We start from the raw sequence: 20034 nt of genomic DNA on the forward strand, positions 1-20034 counted from the left end.
TGCCCATGATTCTCTCGCACTGTCGTGGGCCACAACATGGGCAGAGCTAATATAAACCCTGCCCATAAGTGGGTGGTTACATGCCCGATGTCTCTGTGCTCTACTTGAAGGCACACACAGGTGTTCTGCTTATGAGGCAGTAAGCTTGTCAGAGAGTAACTGTGCATGCTCGACCACGCTACAGGTCGTATCCGTGGAAAACTTTGAATAAACAAAAGCCTGGCTGTCCAAAAAAGGTACTTTTATTACAGATAAACACTGCAAAATTGGTAATAAAATTATATTAGTGAGCCATTTGCATGGTAAAACTCTGTAACATAGATACTACTTTGTGTAACCGGAATACCCCTTTAAGGCAGCATATTGTAATGACAGGTCAGAACAAAAAAGAATCCAGATATGAATCCAGATATGAGTTTGCTGTATTTATGAGCCTGGCACCTCCAGACTCCTCTCACCCCCATCAGGGATTGATGGTTGTTGGTTGCTCTCGCAAGTGCAATAAGTATTGCAATATTTAAGGACAAGCACCACTGGAATATGGTTGATACCAGAAACACACGATAGACAGAGGGGTCACTGCTTCAGAGACAATCTCTTAAGGCTCCTTTACACTGGCCAATTTTGCAGCAGATTGTCGGGGAAGAAGCGTTCCCGGCAATCGCCTGCTCGTCAGTGGAGGAGACCGCTGTATTTACATGCAGCGATCTCCTCCACAGTATGGGGAGGAACGATCGCTAATGCCATTGTTCGTCCCTATACAAACTCGTTGTTTGCAGGCAGCAGATGCTGTTTACATAGCACAACCTGCTGCCAGCAAACATCGATTATTTTTGCGACCGCATGAATGATGCGATTTCCCAATGAACAAGAGTTTCACTCGTTCATGGGGTAATCGGCGGCACTTTTACACCACCTGATAACTGCTAATGAGCATTTCTATGAACGCTTGTTAGCGATCATTTGACCAAGAATCGGCCCGTATAAAGGGCCCTTAAAGGGGTTTTCCGAGATTTTGATACTGATGACCTATCCTCTGGATAGTATTTGATCTGTGCAGGTCCGACACCCGAGACCCCCGCCGATCAGCTGTTTGAGAAGGCACCGGCCGGCGCACCTGAAAGCACTGAGGCCTTCTCCGTGCTTACCAATCACAGCACCCTACATTGTATAGCGGCTGTGCTTGGTATCGCGCTCAGCCCCACTGAAGTGAATGGGGCTAAGCGCGATACCAAGCACAGCCGCTATACAATGTATGGTGCTGTTCTTGGTAAGGGCTCTTTCACACCTGCGTTATTGTCTTCCGGCATAGAGTTCCGTCGTCGGGGCTCTATGCCGGAAGAATCCTGATTAGGATTATCCTAATGCATTCTGAATGGAGTGAAATCCGTTCAGGATGCATCAGGATGTCTTCAGTTCCGGACCGGAACGTTTGTTGGCCGGAGAAAATACCGCAGCATGCTGCGCTTTTTGCTCCGGCCAAAAATCCGGAACACTTGCCGCAAGGCCGGATCCGGAATTAATGCCCATTGGAAAGCATTGATCCGGATCCGGCCCTAAGCTAAACGTCGTTTCGGCGCATTGCCGGAGCCGACATTTAGCTTTTTCTGAATGGTTACCATGGCTGCCGGGACGCTAAAGTCCTGGCAGCCATGGTAAGTGTAGTGGGGAGCGGGGGAGCAGTGTACTTACCGTCCGTGCGGCTCCCCGGGCGCCCCAGAGTGACGTCAGGGCGCCCCAAGCGCATGGATCACGTCATCCATGCGCATGGGGCGCTCTGACGTCATTCTGGAGCGCCCGGGGAGCCGCACGGACTGTAAGTATACCGCTCCCCGCTCCTACTATGGCAACCAGGACTTTAATAGCGTCCTGGGTGCCATAGTAACACTGAAAGCATTTGGAAGACGGCTCAGTCTTCAAATGCTTTCAGTACACTTGCGTTTTTCCGGATCCGGCAGGCACCTCCGGCAACGGAAGTGCATGCCGGATCCCAACAACGCAAGTGTGAAAGAGGCCTAAGCTGCAAGAAAGCAGCGGTGCTCACAGGAGTGCTGGCGCCTTCAAAAACAACTGATCAGATACTGATGACCTATCCAGAGGACAGTTCATCAGTTTCAAAATCTCAGAAAACACCTTTAAGAAGCTCCAGACAGAAAAGTTATTCTCAAGGCACATTTACAGTAGATGAGCAGATAATTGCTACAATCCGAACACTAACGACTCATGTTGGACAGTAATCGTATAGTGTAAAGGTGGATTTACATGTCCAGATAATCGGGCAGAACTCGTTCCTGTCAATCTGCCTGTCTAAAGGTGCAGCTGATCAACCAATGAATCAGCGAAACACTTGTTCATCAGGTGATCCTATCGTTCGTGGAGGTATCTAAATGATCGTTTCTGGGAAGCAGATTGTGTTGTCCAAACAGCGATCTGCTGCCCAAAAACAATACAGCTCTATGAGAATGAACAATAGCTAGCGCTCATGTAAATGCAGTGCTTCACCTCCACCTAATGAGTAGCTGACTGTCAGCAAGGAACACTTCCGTCCCGACAATCTGCTGCTCATCTGCCCATCTAAATCCACCTTCAATGTATGCAGTGACTGAACGAACGTACAAAAAAAAAATTTGCACAACATTTGTAACATTTTTGATACAAAGAAATAAGTTATCTTTTGTCATTACTGAATTGTGGTAACGTAAATGTACATCATGTGATCTTTCAGTGATATGAACAATGTAAAAACAGGAGTGTGTTATGTGATCATTGCTGTCTAAATACGGTGAATGATCCTCGGTTAAGAGAGCAAACAATCTCATGCTGACGAATTTGTACATGATAAGCATAGCATGAAAATGCTGGTCTGTCATCAGCTTTATAGATGCTGTTAATCCCGTAAGTGGTTAGCTACTCATCTAAATGCGCCATTAGTCAATCCTGCAGCTTGCACCATTAAAGGTGTTGTCTCATTTCAGCAAGTGCCATTTATCATGTAGAGAAAGTTAATACAAGGCACTTACTAATGTATTGTGATTGTCCATATTGCTTCCTTTTCTGGCTGGATTCATTTTTTCATCACATTATCTATTGCTCATTTCCATGGTTACGACCACCCTGCAATCCATCAGTGGTGGTCGTGCTTGCACACTATTGGACAAAGTGCCGACCTCTCTGGTGGCCAGGACCATGGGAGCTCACATAGGCTAGTGCTGTTTCCTATAGTATGCAAGCACGACCACCACTGATGGATTGCAGGGTGGTCATAACCATGGAAAGGAGCAGTGTATAATGTGATAGAAAAACGAATCAAGCCAGGAAAGGAAGCAATATGGATAATAACAATACATTAGTAAGTGGCTTGTATTAACTTTCTCTACATAATAAATACTATTTGGTGAAGTCACACAGCCCCTTTAAAGCAGGTCAACAGACTCACTCATACTATACAGAACAAAAATACCTTTAAGGAAATAAGGAGATTTTGCAACATGTCTGCCATTAACTTTAACTTCAATCTGAAGGCTCCTGTAGCTGGCATACATTCGATATCTTACAAGGAAGGAGCCATCTTTTCTGTCAAGTAACTGAAGCCCCACTCTGGTGTACTGCTCCCCCGGTGCTGTGATGTGGACTTGAAACTGGTCCCTTTTAGGAGTAGATGTAAAACTATAGAGAGAAAAAAGGCAGGTCATTCACTGTTTTTCCAAGACAAGACTTAACATATAGTGTCCATTATATAGAGGAAATTAGAAACTTACAGCAACCGCCTGATGCATGACTATAGTAAATGAGATAAAAAAAATATCCACTTCAGGTTAATGAGGATCGGAAATTAGGTGTTGGGATGTATCGGGAAAGCAGATCAGAGATGTAAGGAGGGGAATGGTTCTGGACGGCCTTATATGTATTTGTAAGTATTTTAAAGTGAATTCGCTGGGCAATGGCGAGCCAGTGAAGGGATTGGCAGTAGGGGGCGGTAGAAGAGAAACAAGGGGAGAGGTGGATTAACCGGGCAGCCGAGTTGAGAATAGATTGGAGGGAAGCGAGAGTGCTGGATGGGAGGCCACACAGGAGGATGTTGCAGTAGTCCAGGCGGGAGATGACAAGGGTGTGCACTAATATTTTAGTTGACTCAGGGGTGAGGAAGGCACGAATACAAGAGATGTTCTTAAGTTGAATAAGGCAAGTGGAGGTTTGGATCTGTGGCTTAAAGGACATGGCAGGATCAAATGTTATCCCCAGGCAGCGGACCTCCAAGACTGGAGAAAGTGTTGTGCTATTAACTGAAATAGATAGATCAGGTAGAGGGCCTGAGTGACATGGGGGAAAGACAATGAGTACAGTTTTCTCCGTGTTTTTAGGAAGCTGGAGGAGAAGAATGAAGATATAGCCGACAGACAAACGCCGGGATTCTGGATAGCAGGGAAGTACTATCTGGGCCAGAGAGGTAGATTTGAGTGTCGTCAGCACAGAGGTGGTATTGTGAGCCATGGGACTATAAGCTATTCCAGGCCAAATGTATAAATGGAGAAAAGTAGGGGACTCAGGACAGAGACTTGAGGGACATCAACAAAAAGGGGGCGTGACGGAACTGGTTGCTGGTTGACAATGCCAGAGAAGTGAAACTAGCCGTAGACGGCCTCGCACATGTCATAACAATTTAGCAAATAGAAAAGACCAGAACGCTAATAACATCCCAAATGTATCATTTTCTTCATTAAAACATGCTTGTTTGCAACGTTTTGGCCACGCACAACCTTTATCAAGCCAATATCTTGCTTACAGTGCTGTGGAAAAGTATTTGCCCCCTTACAGATTTTTTTGCACATTTGTCACACTTAAATGTTTCAGATTTTCAAACAAATTTGAATTTCAGACAAAGATAACCTGAGTAAATGCAAAACGCAGTTGATGATGATTTCATTTATTAAGAAAAAAAAGCTATCCCAAACACCCTGGCCCTATGTCAAAAAATAATTGTGTACTCATTATGAGCTAAAAATAATTTTTTCAATTGGTGTTTATTAAAAATATGAAGCCCTTTTCTCTGTAGAGTGCTGAGATGCTCTACTACACGGGTGTCAAACACATGACCTCGTCATGTGGCCCGTGCAGCCGCCGCCGGCCGCCAGCGTTCACCTTTTATTCTCGCTTTTTTTTTTGACACAAGAAAGCCGCCTCTTCAGCGCATGCGCGGCAGCCTACAAGCCAGAGAACGTCTGCCCTCTAGCGGCGCCGGCCGTTCTACACAGGAAATAATTGTACCGTATATCCTAATTGCTTGTGTAGAATGCAGGCAGGCCGGGCGGGCGGCAGCGTAACTCCCTGATGTCACGTGCCTGCACCGCCTCCTTTATGAATGAAGCAGGCGGCGCAGGCAAGTGACGTCAGTGAGTGACGCGCCGGCCGCCCGTCCTGCCTGCCGGCATTATACACAAGCAATTAGGATATACGGTACAATTAGGAGTGAGGGGGGCATGTTTAACCACCTCCGGACCGCTGTACGCACAGACGCGTCCTGGAGGTGGTTGATTCATTCCTCCTGGACGCGCCGGCGCGTCCTCTCGCGAGACGCGAGATTTCCTGTGAACGCGCGCACACAGGCGCGCGCGCTCACAGGAACGGAAGGTAAGAGAGTTGATCTCCAGCCTGCCAGCGGCGATCGTTCGCTGGCAGGCTGGAGATGTGTTTTTTTTAACCCCTAACAGGTATATTAGACGCTGTTTTGATAACAGCGTCTAATATACCTGCTACCTGGTCCTCTGGTGGTCCCATTTGTTTGGATCGACCACCAGAGGACACAGGTAGCTCAGTAAAGTCCCACCAAGCACCACTACACTACACTACACCCCCCCCCCGTCACTTATTAACCCCTTATTAGCCCCTGATCACCCGTAATCACCCCTGATCACCCCATATAGACTCCCTGATCACCCCCCTGTCATTGATTACCCCCCTGTCATTGATCACCCCCCTGTAAAGCTCCATTCAGATGTCCGCATGATTTTTACGGATCCACTGATAGATGGATCGGATCCGCAAAACGCATCCGGACGTCTGAATGAAGCCTTACAGGGGCATGATCAATGACTGTGGTTATCACCCCATATAGACTCCCTGATCACCCCCCTGTCATTGATCACCCCCCTGTCATTGATTACCCCCCTGTAAAGCTCCATTCAGACGTCCGCATGATTTTTACGGATCCACTGATAGATGGATCGGATCCGCAAAACGCATCCGGACGTCTGAATGAAGCCTTCCAGGGGCATGATCAATGACTGTGGTGATCACCCCATATAGACTCCCTGATCACCCCCCTGTAAAGCTCCATTCAGATGTCCGCATGATTTTTACGGATCCACTGATAGATGGATCGGATCCGCAAAACGCATCCGGATGTCTGAATGAAGCCTTACAGGGGCATGATCAATGACTGTGGTTATCACCCCATATAGACTCCCTGATCACCCCCCTGTCATTGATTACCCCCCTGTAAAGCTCCATTCAGACGTCCGCATGATTTTTACGGATCCACTGATAGATGGATCGGATCCGCAAAACGCATCCGGACGTCTGAATGAAGCCTTACAGGGGCATGATCAATGACTGTGGTGATCACCCCATATAGACTCCCTGATCACCCCCCTGTCATTGATTACCCCCCTGTCATTGATCACCCCCCTGTAAAGCTCCATTCAGACGTCCGCATGATTTTTACGGATCCACTGATAGATGGATCGGATCCGCAAAACGCATCCGGACGTCTGAATGAAGCCTTACAGGGGCATGATCAATGACTGTGGTTATCACCTCATATAGACTCCCTGATCACCCCCCTGTCATTGATTCCCCCTTGTAAAGCTCCATTCAGACGTCCGCATGATTTTTACGGATCCACTGATAGATGGATCGGATCCGCAAAACGCATCCGGACGTCTGAATGAAGCCTTACAGGGGCATGATCAATGACTGTGGTGATCACCCCATATAGACTCCCTGATCACCCCCCCTGTCATTGATCACCCCCCCTGTCATTGATCACCCCCCCTGTCATTGATCACCCCCCCTGTCATTGATCAACCCCCCTGTCATTGATCACCCCCCCTGTCATTGATCAACCCCCCTGTCATTGATCAACCCCCCTGTCATTGATCAACCCCCCTGTCATTGATCAACCCCCCTGTCATTGATCAACCCCCCTGTCATTGATCACCCCCCTGTAAGGCTCCATTCAGACATTTTTTTGGCCCAAGTTATCGGAATTATTATTTTTTTTTCTTACAAAGTCTCATATTCCACTAACTTGTGACAAAAAATAAAATCTCACATGAACTCACCATACCCCTCACGGAATCCAAATGCGTAAAAATTTTTAGACATTTATATTCCAGACTTCTTCTCACGCTTTAGGGCCCCTAGAATGCCAGGGCAGTATAAATACCCCACATGTGACCCCATTTCGGAAAGAAGACACCCCCAGGTATTCCGTGAGGGGCATATTGAGTCCATGAAAGATTGAAATTTTTGTCCCAAGTTAGCGGAACGGGAGACTTTGTGAGAAAAAAATAAAAAATATCAATTTCCGCTAACTTGTGCCAAAAAAAAAAAATTTCTATGAACTCGCCATGCCCCTCATTGAATACCTTGGGGTGTCTTCTTTCCAAAATGGGGTCACATGTGGGGTATTTATACTGCCCTGGCATTCTAGGGGCCCCAAAGCGTGAGAAGAAGTCTGGTATCCAAATGTCTAAAAATGCCCTCCTAAAAGGAATTTGGGCCCCTTTGCGCATCTAGGCTGCAAAAAAGTGTCACACATCTGGTATCGCCGTACTCAGGAGAAGTTGGGGAATGTGTTTTGGGGTGTCATTTTACATATACCCATGCTGGGTGAGATAAATATCTTGGTCAAATGCCAACTTTGTATAAAAAAATGGGAAAAGTTGTCTTTTGCCAAGATATTTCTCTCACCCAGCATGGGTATATGTAAAAAGACACCCCAAAACACATTCCCCAACTTCTCCCGAGTACGGAGATACCAGATGTGTGACACTTTTTTGCAGCCTAGGTGGGCAAAGGGGCCCATATTCCAAAGAGCACCTTTCGGATTTCACTGGTCATTTACCTACTTACCACACATTAGGGCCCCTGGAAAATGCCAGGGCAGTATAACTACCCCACAAGTGACCCCATTTTGGAATGAAGACACCCCAAGGCATTCCGTGAGGGGCATGGCGAGTTCCTAGAATTTTTTATTTTTTGTCACAAGTTAGTGGAAAATGATGATTTTTTTTTTTTTTTTTTTTTTCATACAAAGTCTCATATTCCACTAACTTGTGACAAAAAATAAAAACTTCCATGAACTCACTATGCCCATCAGCGAATACCTTGGGGTCTATTCTTTCCAAAATGGGGTCACTTGTGGGGTAGGTATAATGCCCTGGTATTTTAGGGGCCCAAATGTGTGGTAAGGAGTTTGAAATCAAATTCTGTAAAAAATGACGAGTGAAATCCGAAAGGTGCTCTTTGGAATATGGGCCCCTTTGCCCACCTAGGCTGCAAAAAAGTGTCACACATCTGGTATCTCCGTACTCAGGAGAAGGTGGGGAATGTGTTTTGGGGTGTCATTTTACATATACCCATGCTGGGTGAGATAAATATCTTGGTCAAATGCCAACTTTGTATAAAAAAATGGGAAAAGTTGTCTTTTGCCAAGATATTTCTCTCACCCAGCATGGGTATATGTAAAAAGACACCCCAAAACACATTCCCCAACTTCTCCTGAGTACGGAGATACCACATGTGTGGCACTTTTTTGCAGCCTAGGTGGGCAAAGGGGCCCATATTCCAAAGAGCACCTTTCGGATTTCACTGGTCATTTACCTACTTACCACACATTAGGGCCCCTGGAAAATGCCAGGGCAGTATAACTACCCCACAAGTGACCCCATTTTGGAAAGAAGACACCCCAAGGTATTCCGTGAGGGGCATGGCGAGTTCCTAGAATTTTTTATTTTTTGTCACAAGTTAGTGGAAAATGATGATTTTTTTTATATATTTTTTTTTTTCATACAAAGTCTCATATTCCACTAACTTGTGACAAAAAATAAAAACTTCCATGAACTCACTATGCCCATCAGCGAATACCTTGGGGTCTCTTCTTTCCAAAATGGGGTCACTTGTGGGGTAGTTATACTGCCCTGGCATTCTAGGGGCCCAAATGTGTGGTAAGGAGTTTGAAATCAAATTCTGTAAAAAATGACGAGTGAAATCCGAAAGGTGCTCTTTGGAATATGGGCCCCTTTGCCCACCTAGGCTGCAAAAAAGTGTCACACATCTGGTATCTCCGTATTCAGGAGAAGTTGGGGAATGTGTTTTGGGGTGTCTTTTTACATATACCCATGCTGGGTGAGAGAAATATCTTGGCAAAAGACAACTTTTCCCATTTTTTTATACAAAGTTGGCATTTGACCAAGATATTTATCTCACCCAGCATGGGTATATGTAAAATGACACCCCAAAACACATTCCCCAACTTCTACTGAATACGGAGATACCAGATGTGTGACACTTTTTTGCAGCCTAGGTGGGCAAAGGGGCCCACATTCCAAAGAGCACCTTTCGGATTTCACTGGTCAGTTTTTACAGAATTTGATTTCAAACTCCTTACCACACATTTGGGCCCCTAGAATGCCAGGGCAGTATAACTACCCCACAAGTGACCCCATTTTGGAAAGAAGAGACCCCAAGGTATTTCGTGATGGGCATAGTGAGTTCATGGAAGTTTTTATTTTTTGTCACAAGTTAGTGGAATATGAGACTTTGTAAGAAAAAAAAAAAAAAAAAATCATCATTTTCCGCTAACTTGTGACAAAAAATAAAAAGTTCTATGAACTCACTATGCCCATCAGCGAATACCTTAGGGTGTGTACTTTCCGAAATGGGGTCATTTGTGGGGTGTTTGTACTGTCTGGGCATTGTAGAACCTCAGGAAACATGACAGGTGCTCAGAAAGTCAGAGCTGCTTCAAAAAGCGGAAATTCACATTTTTGTACCATAGTTTGTAAACGCTATAACTTTTACCCAAACCATTTTTTTTTTACCCAAACATTTTTTTTTTATCAAAGACATGTAGAACAATAAATTTAGAGCAAAATTTATATATGGATGTCATTTTTTTTGCAAAATTTTACAACTGAAAGTGAAAAATGTCATTTTTTTGCAAAAAAATCGTTAAATTTCGATTAATAACAAAAAAAGTAAAAATGTCAGCAGCAATGAAATACCACCAAATGAAAGCTCTATTAGTGAGAAGAAAAGGAGGTAAAATTCATTTGGGTGGTAAGTTGCATGACCGAGCAATAAATGGTGAAAGTAGTGTAGGTCAGAAGTGTAAAAAGTGGCCTGGTCTTTCAGGGTGTTTAAGCACTGGGGGCTGAGGTGGTTAATAACTTTTAATTCAATAATACATTTTATATTTGTATACTGGGGGGGGGGGGGCGGCGGGGGGGGTTTACACGGAATCTGTGGATGGCACAGTTAAGGGGTGGGGGTCTGTGGATGGCACTGTTATGGGGAGGGGGGTCTGTGGATGGCACTGTTATGGGGTGGGGGGTTTGTGGATGGCACATATATCCCCCCCCCCCCCCCCTGTAACAGTGTCTGTCATCCACAGATCCCCCAATAAGTGTCCGTCATCCACAGATCCCCCCATAAGTGTCCGTCATCCACAGATCCCCCCATAACAGTGTCTGTCAGCCACAGATCCCCCCATAACAGTGTCCGTCAGCCACAGATCCCCCATAACAGTGCCCGTCATCCACAGATCCCCCCATAACAGTGTCCGTCATCCACAGATCCCCCCATAACAGTGTCCGTCATCCACAGATCCCCCCATAACAGTGTCCGTCATCCACAGATGTTTAAAAAAAAAATTACTGTCTGTTACCAAAAATAATTTTTCAATAAATTGTACAATAATTGTACATTTGAATATCTACTTGCCATTATTCTGACTATGTTTCTGCTTTCAGAGCTAGTTATTACTTACATTATTACAAAAAACAGTAATAATTGAATGCAGTGACAATAATTTATGATAATAAAGAGTGGACACATAGTCCTACAGATACAACCGGCCCTTTGTGGATGACCAAACTGCTGATGCGGTCCCCGATGAATTAGAGTTCGACCCCCCTGCTCTACTAGAAGGATTTGACGTTCTCTCTATTTAGTCATGCAGGAAGCTGACGGACTTCTTATCTCTGCTCTCTGACCTTATAAACACTCATTAAAGCTTAAAGAGTTATCTGAGAGTATAAAAAGCCCTCCAATATGCCGGGCCCCCCACACTGAATATACTTACCCCACTCTCTGTGCCGCTCCTGGTCCATGCACCGCCGCTGCTGCTTCTCCCTGTGCGTGGATGAAAACATCCGGTGTCGGGGGGGAGCAGCCAATGGCGGTGTGGGGACCAAAAGCAGAGAAGGGAGAGGGGAAAGTATATTCGGTGTGGGGGGGGCGGCATCTTGGTGAGCTTTTTATAGAATTGGATAACCCCTTTAATCCTTATCGTACTTATAAGAATGTGGCTTAAATAAGTGTTTATGACCTTTTAGTAATTTAAAGGTTATTAGATGACCAAAAAAGTGAAAGTAGGAGTCACACAGCTAGAAAAACAGTTAACCCTTTGAGACATAACGGCTCAATATTTTTGATAAAGACCAATTCAAAAAATTATTTTTAGCCCAAAATGAGTAAAATGCAATCATTAAAAACAATTGCCTTCGAAGGTGTACACAACCCCTACTGGACACCTAAGCACAGAAAGTGCTGAGAGATTTAAATGAATAAATTAACTCTACATAGAATCTTTCCCAAAAAACTACAGGGGTCATTTACTATCAGATATAAGCCAGTATTCTGGCTTATATCTGTTGCAGGTTGCAGCAAAAATGTTATTTGCACCGCAATCTGCGACTTTCTCCCGCTCACGGCAGGTCTAAAAAAGGGGGAGTGGTATTAGTGGGGAAGGGGGAGGGCCGGCAGGCCCATGTCATTTATCATTTTCTAGGCCTGTTTTAGGCATAGAAAATGGTGTCTAAATCTATGCCAGCAAGGGAGCTGGCGTAGATTTAGACTGGCGGTGAATACGCCTCTACATAACCTTGGTGAATCCACCGCCAACGCAGGCGTTATTAAGACCGGCGTCTAAAACACGGGTCTTAATAAATGACCCCCTATATATCAATCTGTTTGGCTCCTCCGTCTCTATAAGATGCTGCCTGCAGATTAGACACCATGGAGGAGATTTATCAAACTGGTGTAAAGGAAAACTGGCTTAGTTGCCCATAGCAACCAATCAGATTCCACCTTTCATTTTCCAAAGGAGCTCTGATAAATGAAAGGTGGCATCTGATTGGTTGCTATGGGCAACTAAGCCCGTTTTCCTTTACATCAGTTTTGATATATCTGCCACCATGTCCACCAAGGAAGATTCCCTTTAGATAAGTTATTTATGAAAAGTTCACAAGTCCCTAAAGTAGACAGACCCCTCTCTAGAGATGTCCATAGTCAATAGATAGCTGTCGGTCTCTAGCCACCACCACTGGGACAACTGGATAGTGGTAACAGTAAGTTGCTGCCAGACACCTCTGGCACCACTAATCTTATAAGGAAACAAAGAATCTGCAAAAGATTTGGAGTTCCCCTATAACGTAACGGCCCTATTAGACAAAACCATATTCGGACCAATCATCGTTCATAGGAACGCTTGTACCCTATAATTGGCCCATATAATTGAGCAGCTCATCAGCCGACGAACGAGCAAACACTAGTTTTTCAGCTGATTGTCATCTTTCATCAGGATGAAAGATGCACAATTATCAGCAGCAGTTGCGACCTTTATCACCAAGCAAACCAATTGCAGGTGAGTCATACAGCGCCAGCTGACAGCAGGGCACAAGAGCCTATGGATCCATCCCGCTGCTCACTTAAGCCTATGAGGCAGTAAAATGGCGCAGTTGGTCGCGTATTGAAACCTCCTGTGCCAAGTCTTAGGCAGCACAATGAGGCTGACACATTCGTCTGCGCTGGGACAACAATGTCATCGTGTGCTGGGACAAAGGCAACTCAAGCGGATAGGAGGCATGGAGTGCGAATGAGGTAAGCACTTTTGAGGATATTATAACACAGGGGGCACTGCTGGGGGACATTATAATAATACAGGGGCACTACTAGGGATTGTACAGAGGGAGAGGAATTATAAATAAAGGGGACAGTGCTGGTAGATGTAATAATAATACAGGAGGCACTGCAGGGTTCAGTACAACAGAGACCATTATAAATACAGGGGGTACTGCTAGGGGACATTATAATAATACAGCGGGAACTACTAGAAACCATACAGGGGGGAAGGCATTATAAATACAGGGGACAGTGCTGGGAGATGTTATAATAATACAGGGTGCACAGCGGGGTGCAGTACAACAGAGGCCATTATAAATACAGTGGGCACTGCTAGGGGACATTATAATAATACAAGGGGAACTACTAGAAACCATACAGAGGGGAAGGCATTATAAATACAGGGGACAGTGATGGGAGATGTTATAATAATACAGGGTGCACAGCAGGGTGCAGTATAACAGAGGCCATTATAAATACAGGGGGCACTGCTAGGGGACATTATAATAATACAGGGGGAACTACTAGAAACCATACAGAGGGGAAGGCATTATAAATACAGGGGACAATGCTGGGAGATGTTATAATAATACAGGGTGCACAGCGGTTTGCAGTACAACAGAGACCATTATAAATACAATGAGCACTGCTGGGGGACATATAATTTAACTCTTTTGGTTTTTTGAACGACCAGTAAGTTTGAGCACCCACAATATCCATAGTACCGGTGAGCCACTGCCTACTGCATTTATATGTATATACACACACTACTGGGCACATCAGTATTTACAGTTATCATCAACATTTACATAGTTCAAGTCCAGTGAATAACGTGAAATGGAACAAAAGTAAGATTGAAAAATAAAAATATGAAATTTTAACCTGAATGCAACAATAGTTGGAATTTCAGAGTTAAAACACAGGCCAGTCCTGTAGAGAAATTGCAAAGAAAATCAAGGTGTTCTTAGTGAGTATAGTTTCCTATATCATCAAAAGGCACTTGGAAACTGTAAAAAAAACTCTGACAGGAAGAGGTCTGGCAGACTAAAGGCCACAAAAAAAATCTGTTGTTGAGAGACAACAGTGTGCATGATTGGCTGCTAATTGGATACTAATCACCTTTATCAAAATATGAAAAAAAATATATAGGACAAATATACTTTAACACCTTAAGGACCTTGCCATTTTTCACCAGTCAGTAACAGTTGCATACCTGCCGCTGATCGCAGCACCGCATGTAGAGCAGGGAAAGGACCGCAGGATGAGAATGCTTGTCCTGGGGCACCAAGTACCGGCCATTTAGGACGAGCATTTTCCTCCTGGGTCCTTAAGGGGTTAATGCAGATCGTAATAAACAAGCTTCTATGAAGAGAAGAAAGGTTTGACAGGTCATGTATCAGTAAGAAAGACACAGGTAAGATTGCTGAACAAGAGGCTTGTCTGGGTCAAGCAGCACCTCGAGTGGACTACTAAAGATTGGAAGATGGTCTTATGGAATGATGAATCAACATTTGACATATTTGGTACATCACACAGGGTTTTTGTAAAGGATGGTTCCTCAGTATGTGACACTAATTGTCAAACACGGAGGAGGAAGCGTGATGTTGTGGGGCTCTTTTGTTCGATCAACAGTTGGCAACTTGCACAGGGTGACTGACTGTCACGGCTGAGGATGGGGGAAACCCTCAGCCGTGCGATGCCAGAACATGTATGGTCGCTACTCGACCAGGACGACAGAATTAGGGATCAGGTCACCTTCTATTACGTCCCTAACTCTGACCCTGACTCCTAGCTGTATGAGCCGACCCTGATGGTAGGAGGGCTCATACTCCGGAACCTTGGGGTCCCTACTAGCCCTCAGGGTGGCCCTGAACTAGGAGCAGAGTAAGACCACCTGTTCCTCCTGGATACGGAGGAACAGGAGTCTCACTGGCCAAGCTGCAAGGAGATGGGGTACATAAACAGACGTATGGATATGGCAGGAGAACTACACTAGTTCACACCTACCTGCCACAGCCTTGCTGACTGGATCCCGTGCTCACAAGCTGATGTCCACACCATAAATAAATGGACACAGCAAACACACATACACACACAGGAACCCCGATCCATAGCTGCATTAAAAATGAGTGGAAAGCAACATCAACTTAACATCACATATAAACATTTATGACCACAAGGGTGGCCCTCACTGGCAGATGGTATTAGAGACCAGGAGGATGCCTCCAGCTTAGGGCTCTTTCACACTTGCGTTCTTGTCTTCCGGCATAGAGTTCCGTCGTCGGGGCTCTATGCCGGAAGAATCCTGATCAGGATTATCCTAATGCATTCTGAATGGAGAGAAATCTGTTCAGGATGCATCAGGATGTCTTCAGTTCCGGAACGGAACGTTTTTTGGTCGGAGAAAATACCGCAGCATGCTGCGCTTTTTGCTCCGGCCAAAAATCCGGAACACTTGCCGCAAGGCCGGATCCGGAATTAATGCCCATTGAAAGGCATTGATCCGGATCCGGCCTTAAAGGGGTTATCCCATCATAATGATCACTGTTAAATCTGTTAATGATTTGACAGTGATCATTTTTGTAAATATACTTTATTAACAAATTCCCACCGATTAGGAGAAAATTCATCCCCACTTACCTCATTGTTGTGACTCGGTCTCCCCTGGTTACGACCACCGCTCTTCCGCAAAATCCCGATGGTCGCGCTTGCCCAGAAGACTTCTTCTTTTCTCCCGGCCGGGCCACTCGCTGTCCTGAACGCGCACGCTGCCGCGCATGCGCGACGGTGACTTCTTCCCGGCCAGAATAGTACAGAGCTGCGAACGCGCACGCCGGCTCTGTACTATACTGGCCAGAAATAAGTCACATTGCGCATGCGCGGCAGCGTGCGCGTTCAGTCCAGCGCGCGGCCCGGCCGGGAGAAGACTTCAATCAAGATGAAGCCCGCCCCCAGCCAGAATCCAGGAAGTGAACGCGCGGTGGCAGCAGGTAAGTATGCAACTGCTAAGTGGGATAACCCCTTTAAGCTAAACGTCGTTTCGGAGCATTGCCGGAGCCGACATTTAGCTTTTTCAGAGTGGTTACCATGGCTGCCGGGACGCTAAAGTCCTGGCAGCCATGGTAAAGTGTAGCGGGGAGCGGGGGAGCAGTGTACTTACCGTCCGTGCGGCTCCCCGGGCGCTCCAGAGTGACGTCAGGGCGCCCCAAGCGCATGGATCATGTGATCACATGGATCACGTCATCCATGCGCATGGGGCGCTCTGACGTCACTCTGGAGCGCCCCGGGAGCCGCACGGACTGTAAGTATACTGCTCCCCCGCTCCCCGCTCCTACTATGGCAACCAGGACTTTAATAGCGTCCTGGGTGCCATAGTAACACTGAACGCATTTGGAAGACGGTTCCGTCTTCAAATGCTTTCAGTACACTTGCGTTTTTCCGGATCCGGCGTGTAATTCCGGCAAGTGGAGTACACGCCGGATCCGGACAACGCAAGTGTGAAAGAGGCCTTACTACAAGGCTGGAGTACCCCTAAGCTTTAGGTCTCCACTGAGGCTTTATAGCCCATGTAGCCACACCTACACACAGACACACCCACTGTTCACACAAAGAAGGGAGTTAACCCTTCCTACACCAGATAAGGGAGACAGCCACTTAAAGGGGAAGTATACTCATAACATAAATACCGTGCACACCAAAACAACAAAAGTGCACACATACAAACACAGGTTGCCTGGTGCAACCGCATGCACTTTACAGCAAGCTGCCTAACACTAGCTCAGGCTGCTATACTGCCACATACATTATGTTGCCAGCGGCAACCACAGGTGAGGCAACATACTACAGCCCTCACCTGTGATTGACAACCAGACAAGACCGCAGGCAACTGCTTGCGGTTCCAGGAGTCACGGCCATGACCATGGTCGTGACACTGACACACTGGACAAAAAGGTCTGCCACACCATGGCAATACATGGCACATGCTCACAAACACATAATAATAAAAAAAAAAAAATTTATATTATAAAACCTTAATGCAATAAAAACGAGACTAGAGAGTGGAGATAAGCCGGCCTGTTTATTTAAACTCAAACCAACTTTAATATATACTCAAAATATTAACCATATAAATACCATGAGCCTAGTGATAAACTCAGACTCGTTTAAACCATCAATACATCAGAGTCCATCCCATCCTGGGAGGACTATATCAACCACCCTGCACAGACCTCGACTTTACAAACAAAATTGGGGCGGGGGGGTGGGGAACAAACTGGTCCAGGCTCCCAGGGCAGGTGAGGCAAACAGGCAAACCAGCCCGCGGAGCATGGACACTTATAGCTGAAAGAAAAACCACCTAATAAAGGCATAAACTTAGACAAGACACGGTTAATCAGTTTCCGGACCTTGTCCTTAAACCTTAGGGCAGGATAAACCCTCCAACACCACCTAGAGATAATTTCGGAGAAAACAAGCCTTGTTTCAGGAAAGAGGCAACGCAGATCTGACATTGTTTTCTTCATTTGAAATATCAACTCCATGGTGTCTCTGCCGCCTACATCATTACCACCTAGATGAATAATGACAATGTCCGGGTTAGGAAACACATCATGCAGGTGTAAAATGAGATCAATCAAACCTGACCACTGAAGACCCCGAACTCCAGCCCAGCAGATCTTGACAGAATCTGGAGGTAACGATAAATTTAGTCCGTAGCAGCGCTCTGCGGCCCTCCTATTCGCCCAGTGGACATAAGAATGGCCCAGATTCCATACCGTACGACCTGTAAAAACTAAAACATGTTAATCAATCAGCAAATGAGGTCTGACATACAGTTGATACCTATTAGACGACCATCTCCCAATCCGTCTAATAGCCGACTCATTCAATCCCGCAAGAGCCGCAGACGTTGCAGCTCCAATACGAAAAGAATGGGAAGAAAAGAAATGAGCACCCAAACCAAGCTTCTCCAAATATTTAGCTAACACAGCCCTAAATTGAAATTGGGACAGAGGAGACAGATCCTGGTGCAAAAGAAAATTTGTGTTGCTAACCCTGGGCCGGATCGCCAAATAATGCAAAATCGCATCAACAGGACATATCCTTTTATCCATAATTGAACCAATTCTTACATAATAACCCTTACCCGCCTGATCAGTTTTAGACCTTGCAACAAAAATAGACAATATAGAACCTCTAACTGAAACATGGCTTAAACCAGACTGGTCAAAACGAGAACGCGGCAACAATTCACCAATCCTTAAGGCACCAAAGAATAACAAAGTAAATGCTGTACGAAACAAAGAAGCTTCAAAGCCAAAAAAACAAACAGAGCTGGTAACTTTACACAGTTGTATCAAGAATTCTGATGAGATAGGACATCTACCATCTGGCAGATATCCAATAGATTTGTAACCTTTCAGAAGCTGCTTAATTAAAAAGAAATCTGAAAAGGACCTAGAACCAAATAATTTTAGGAAAAAGGAAACACCGGCCAAAATCCTAGACACTGAGCTATGTGCCAGCTTTTCTTCAAATAATTTCAAAATAATTTCAAACCAAATGACAAGGCTATAGACTCGTCTAATAGCAAAGGCGATAAGGATAAACCAGTTGTAAAACAATCCTAGCGTAACCAGGCTGACATATAACTTTTTCACGTTGAAGCTGCCACTGAACGGCTCAATAAATTCAGCGCCAAGACCAAATCAACCCCCACAGGTGCTCTGGACAAGTCCCGCAAACATCCGCCGATGGTGCCAAAGCGCGAAAACGATCTATCTGAAAACGTGACAAGGCGTCAGCAATGTCATTATTACAACCAGGAATATGGACTGCCTTAATCCAAATATTCAATTTTAAACAAAGTAACACCAGATGTCTTAAGAGCTTCACCACTAATTGGCTTTTGGATGACAAACAGTTAACAGCAAATAACACTTCTTTATTGTCTGTATGCAAACTAATCAGTTTATTCTGAAAAAATCTGCCCGACAAAGCCAAATCTACCACTACCGGGAAAAGCTCCAACAAAACCAGATTCTTCAGTACAGCATTCGTGACCCAGGAATCATGCCAAGCAGCAGCACACCAATGCCCACTCCAGTATGCACCGAAACCAACACTACCTGCCGCATCCGTGAACAAATTTAACTGAGCAGCATCTATAAACTCCTCTTGCCACATAGACCTACCATTAAAATGGGATGGGAAGGAGGCGAAATGCAGACTGAATATCAGCCCCCTACCAAAAGACTTCACCACAGCCACCGCAGAGTCAAAAGTAGCATACCTAAGGCCTCTTTCACACTTGCGTTGTCCGGATCCGGCGTGTACTCCACTTGCCGGAATTACACGCCGGATCCGGAAAAACGCAAGTGTACTGAAAGCATTTGAAGACGGATCCGTCTTCAAAATGCGTTCAGAGTTACTATGGCACCCAGGACGCTATTAAAGTCCTGGTTGCCATAGTAGTAGTCCGTGCGGCTCCCGGGGCGCTCAAGAATGACGTCAGAGCGCCCCATGCGCATGGATGACGTGATCCATGCGACACGTCATCCATGAGCGTGGGGCGCCCTGACGTCACTCTGGAGCGCCCGGGGAGCCGCACGGACGGTAAGTATACTGCTCCCCCGCTCCCCACTACACTTTACCATGGCTGCCAGGACTTTAGCGTCCCGGCAGCCATGGTAACCATTCAGAAAAAGCTAAACGTCGGATCCGGCGATGCGCCGAAACGACGTTTAGCTTAAGGCCGGATCCGGATTAATGCCTTTCAATGGGCATTCATTCCGGATCCGGCCTTGCGGCAAGTGTTCAGGATTTTTGGCCGGAGCAAAAAGCGCAGCA

The 20034-nt window shown here is 45.6% G+C and overlaps 1 protein-coding gene across 1 annotated transcript in view; it reads right to left on the reverse strand.

The window, feature by feature from the left end:
* Positions 1–20034, reverse strand: part of POGLUT2 (protein O-glucosyltransferase 2) — a 120058-nt gene that overhangs the window by 79367 nt on the left and 20657 nt on the right. Inside the window, exon 2 of the mRNA XM_040425246.1 lies at positions 3461–3666. Coding sequence (XP_040281180.1) covers positions 3461–3666 — 206 coding nt within the window. The remainder of the gene's footprint in view (positions 1–3460; positions 3667–20034) is intronic.

This window comes from Bufo bufo, chromosome 3 (genome assembly GCF_905171765.1).
Source record: "Bufo bufo chromosome 3, aBufBuf1.1, whole genome shotgun sequence".
In the NCBI taxonomy this organism is placed as follows: domain Eukaryota; kingdom Metazoa; phylum Chordata; class Amphibia; order Anura; family Bufonidae; genus Bufo; species Bufo bufo.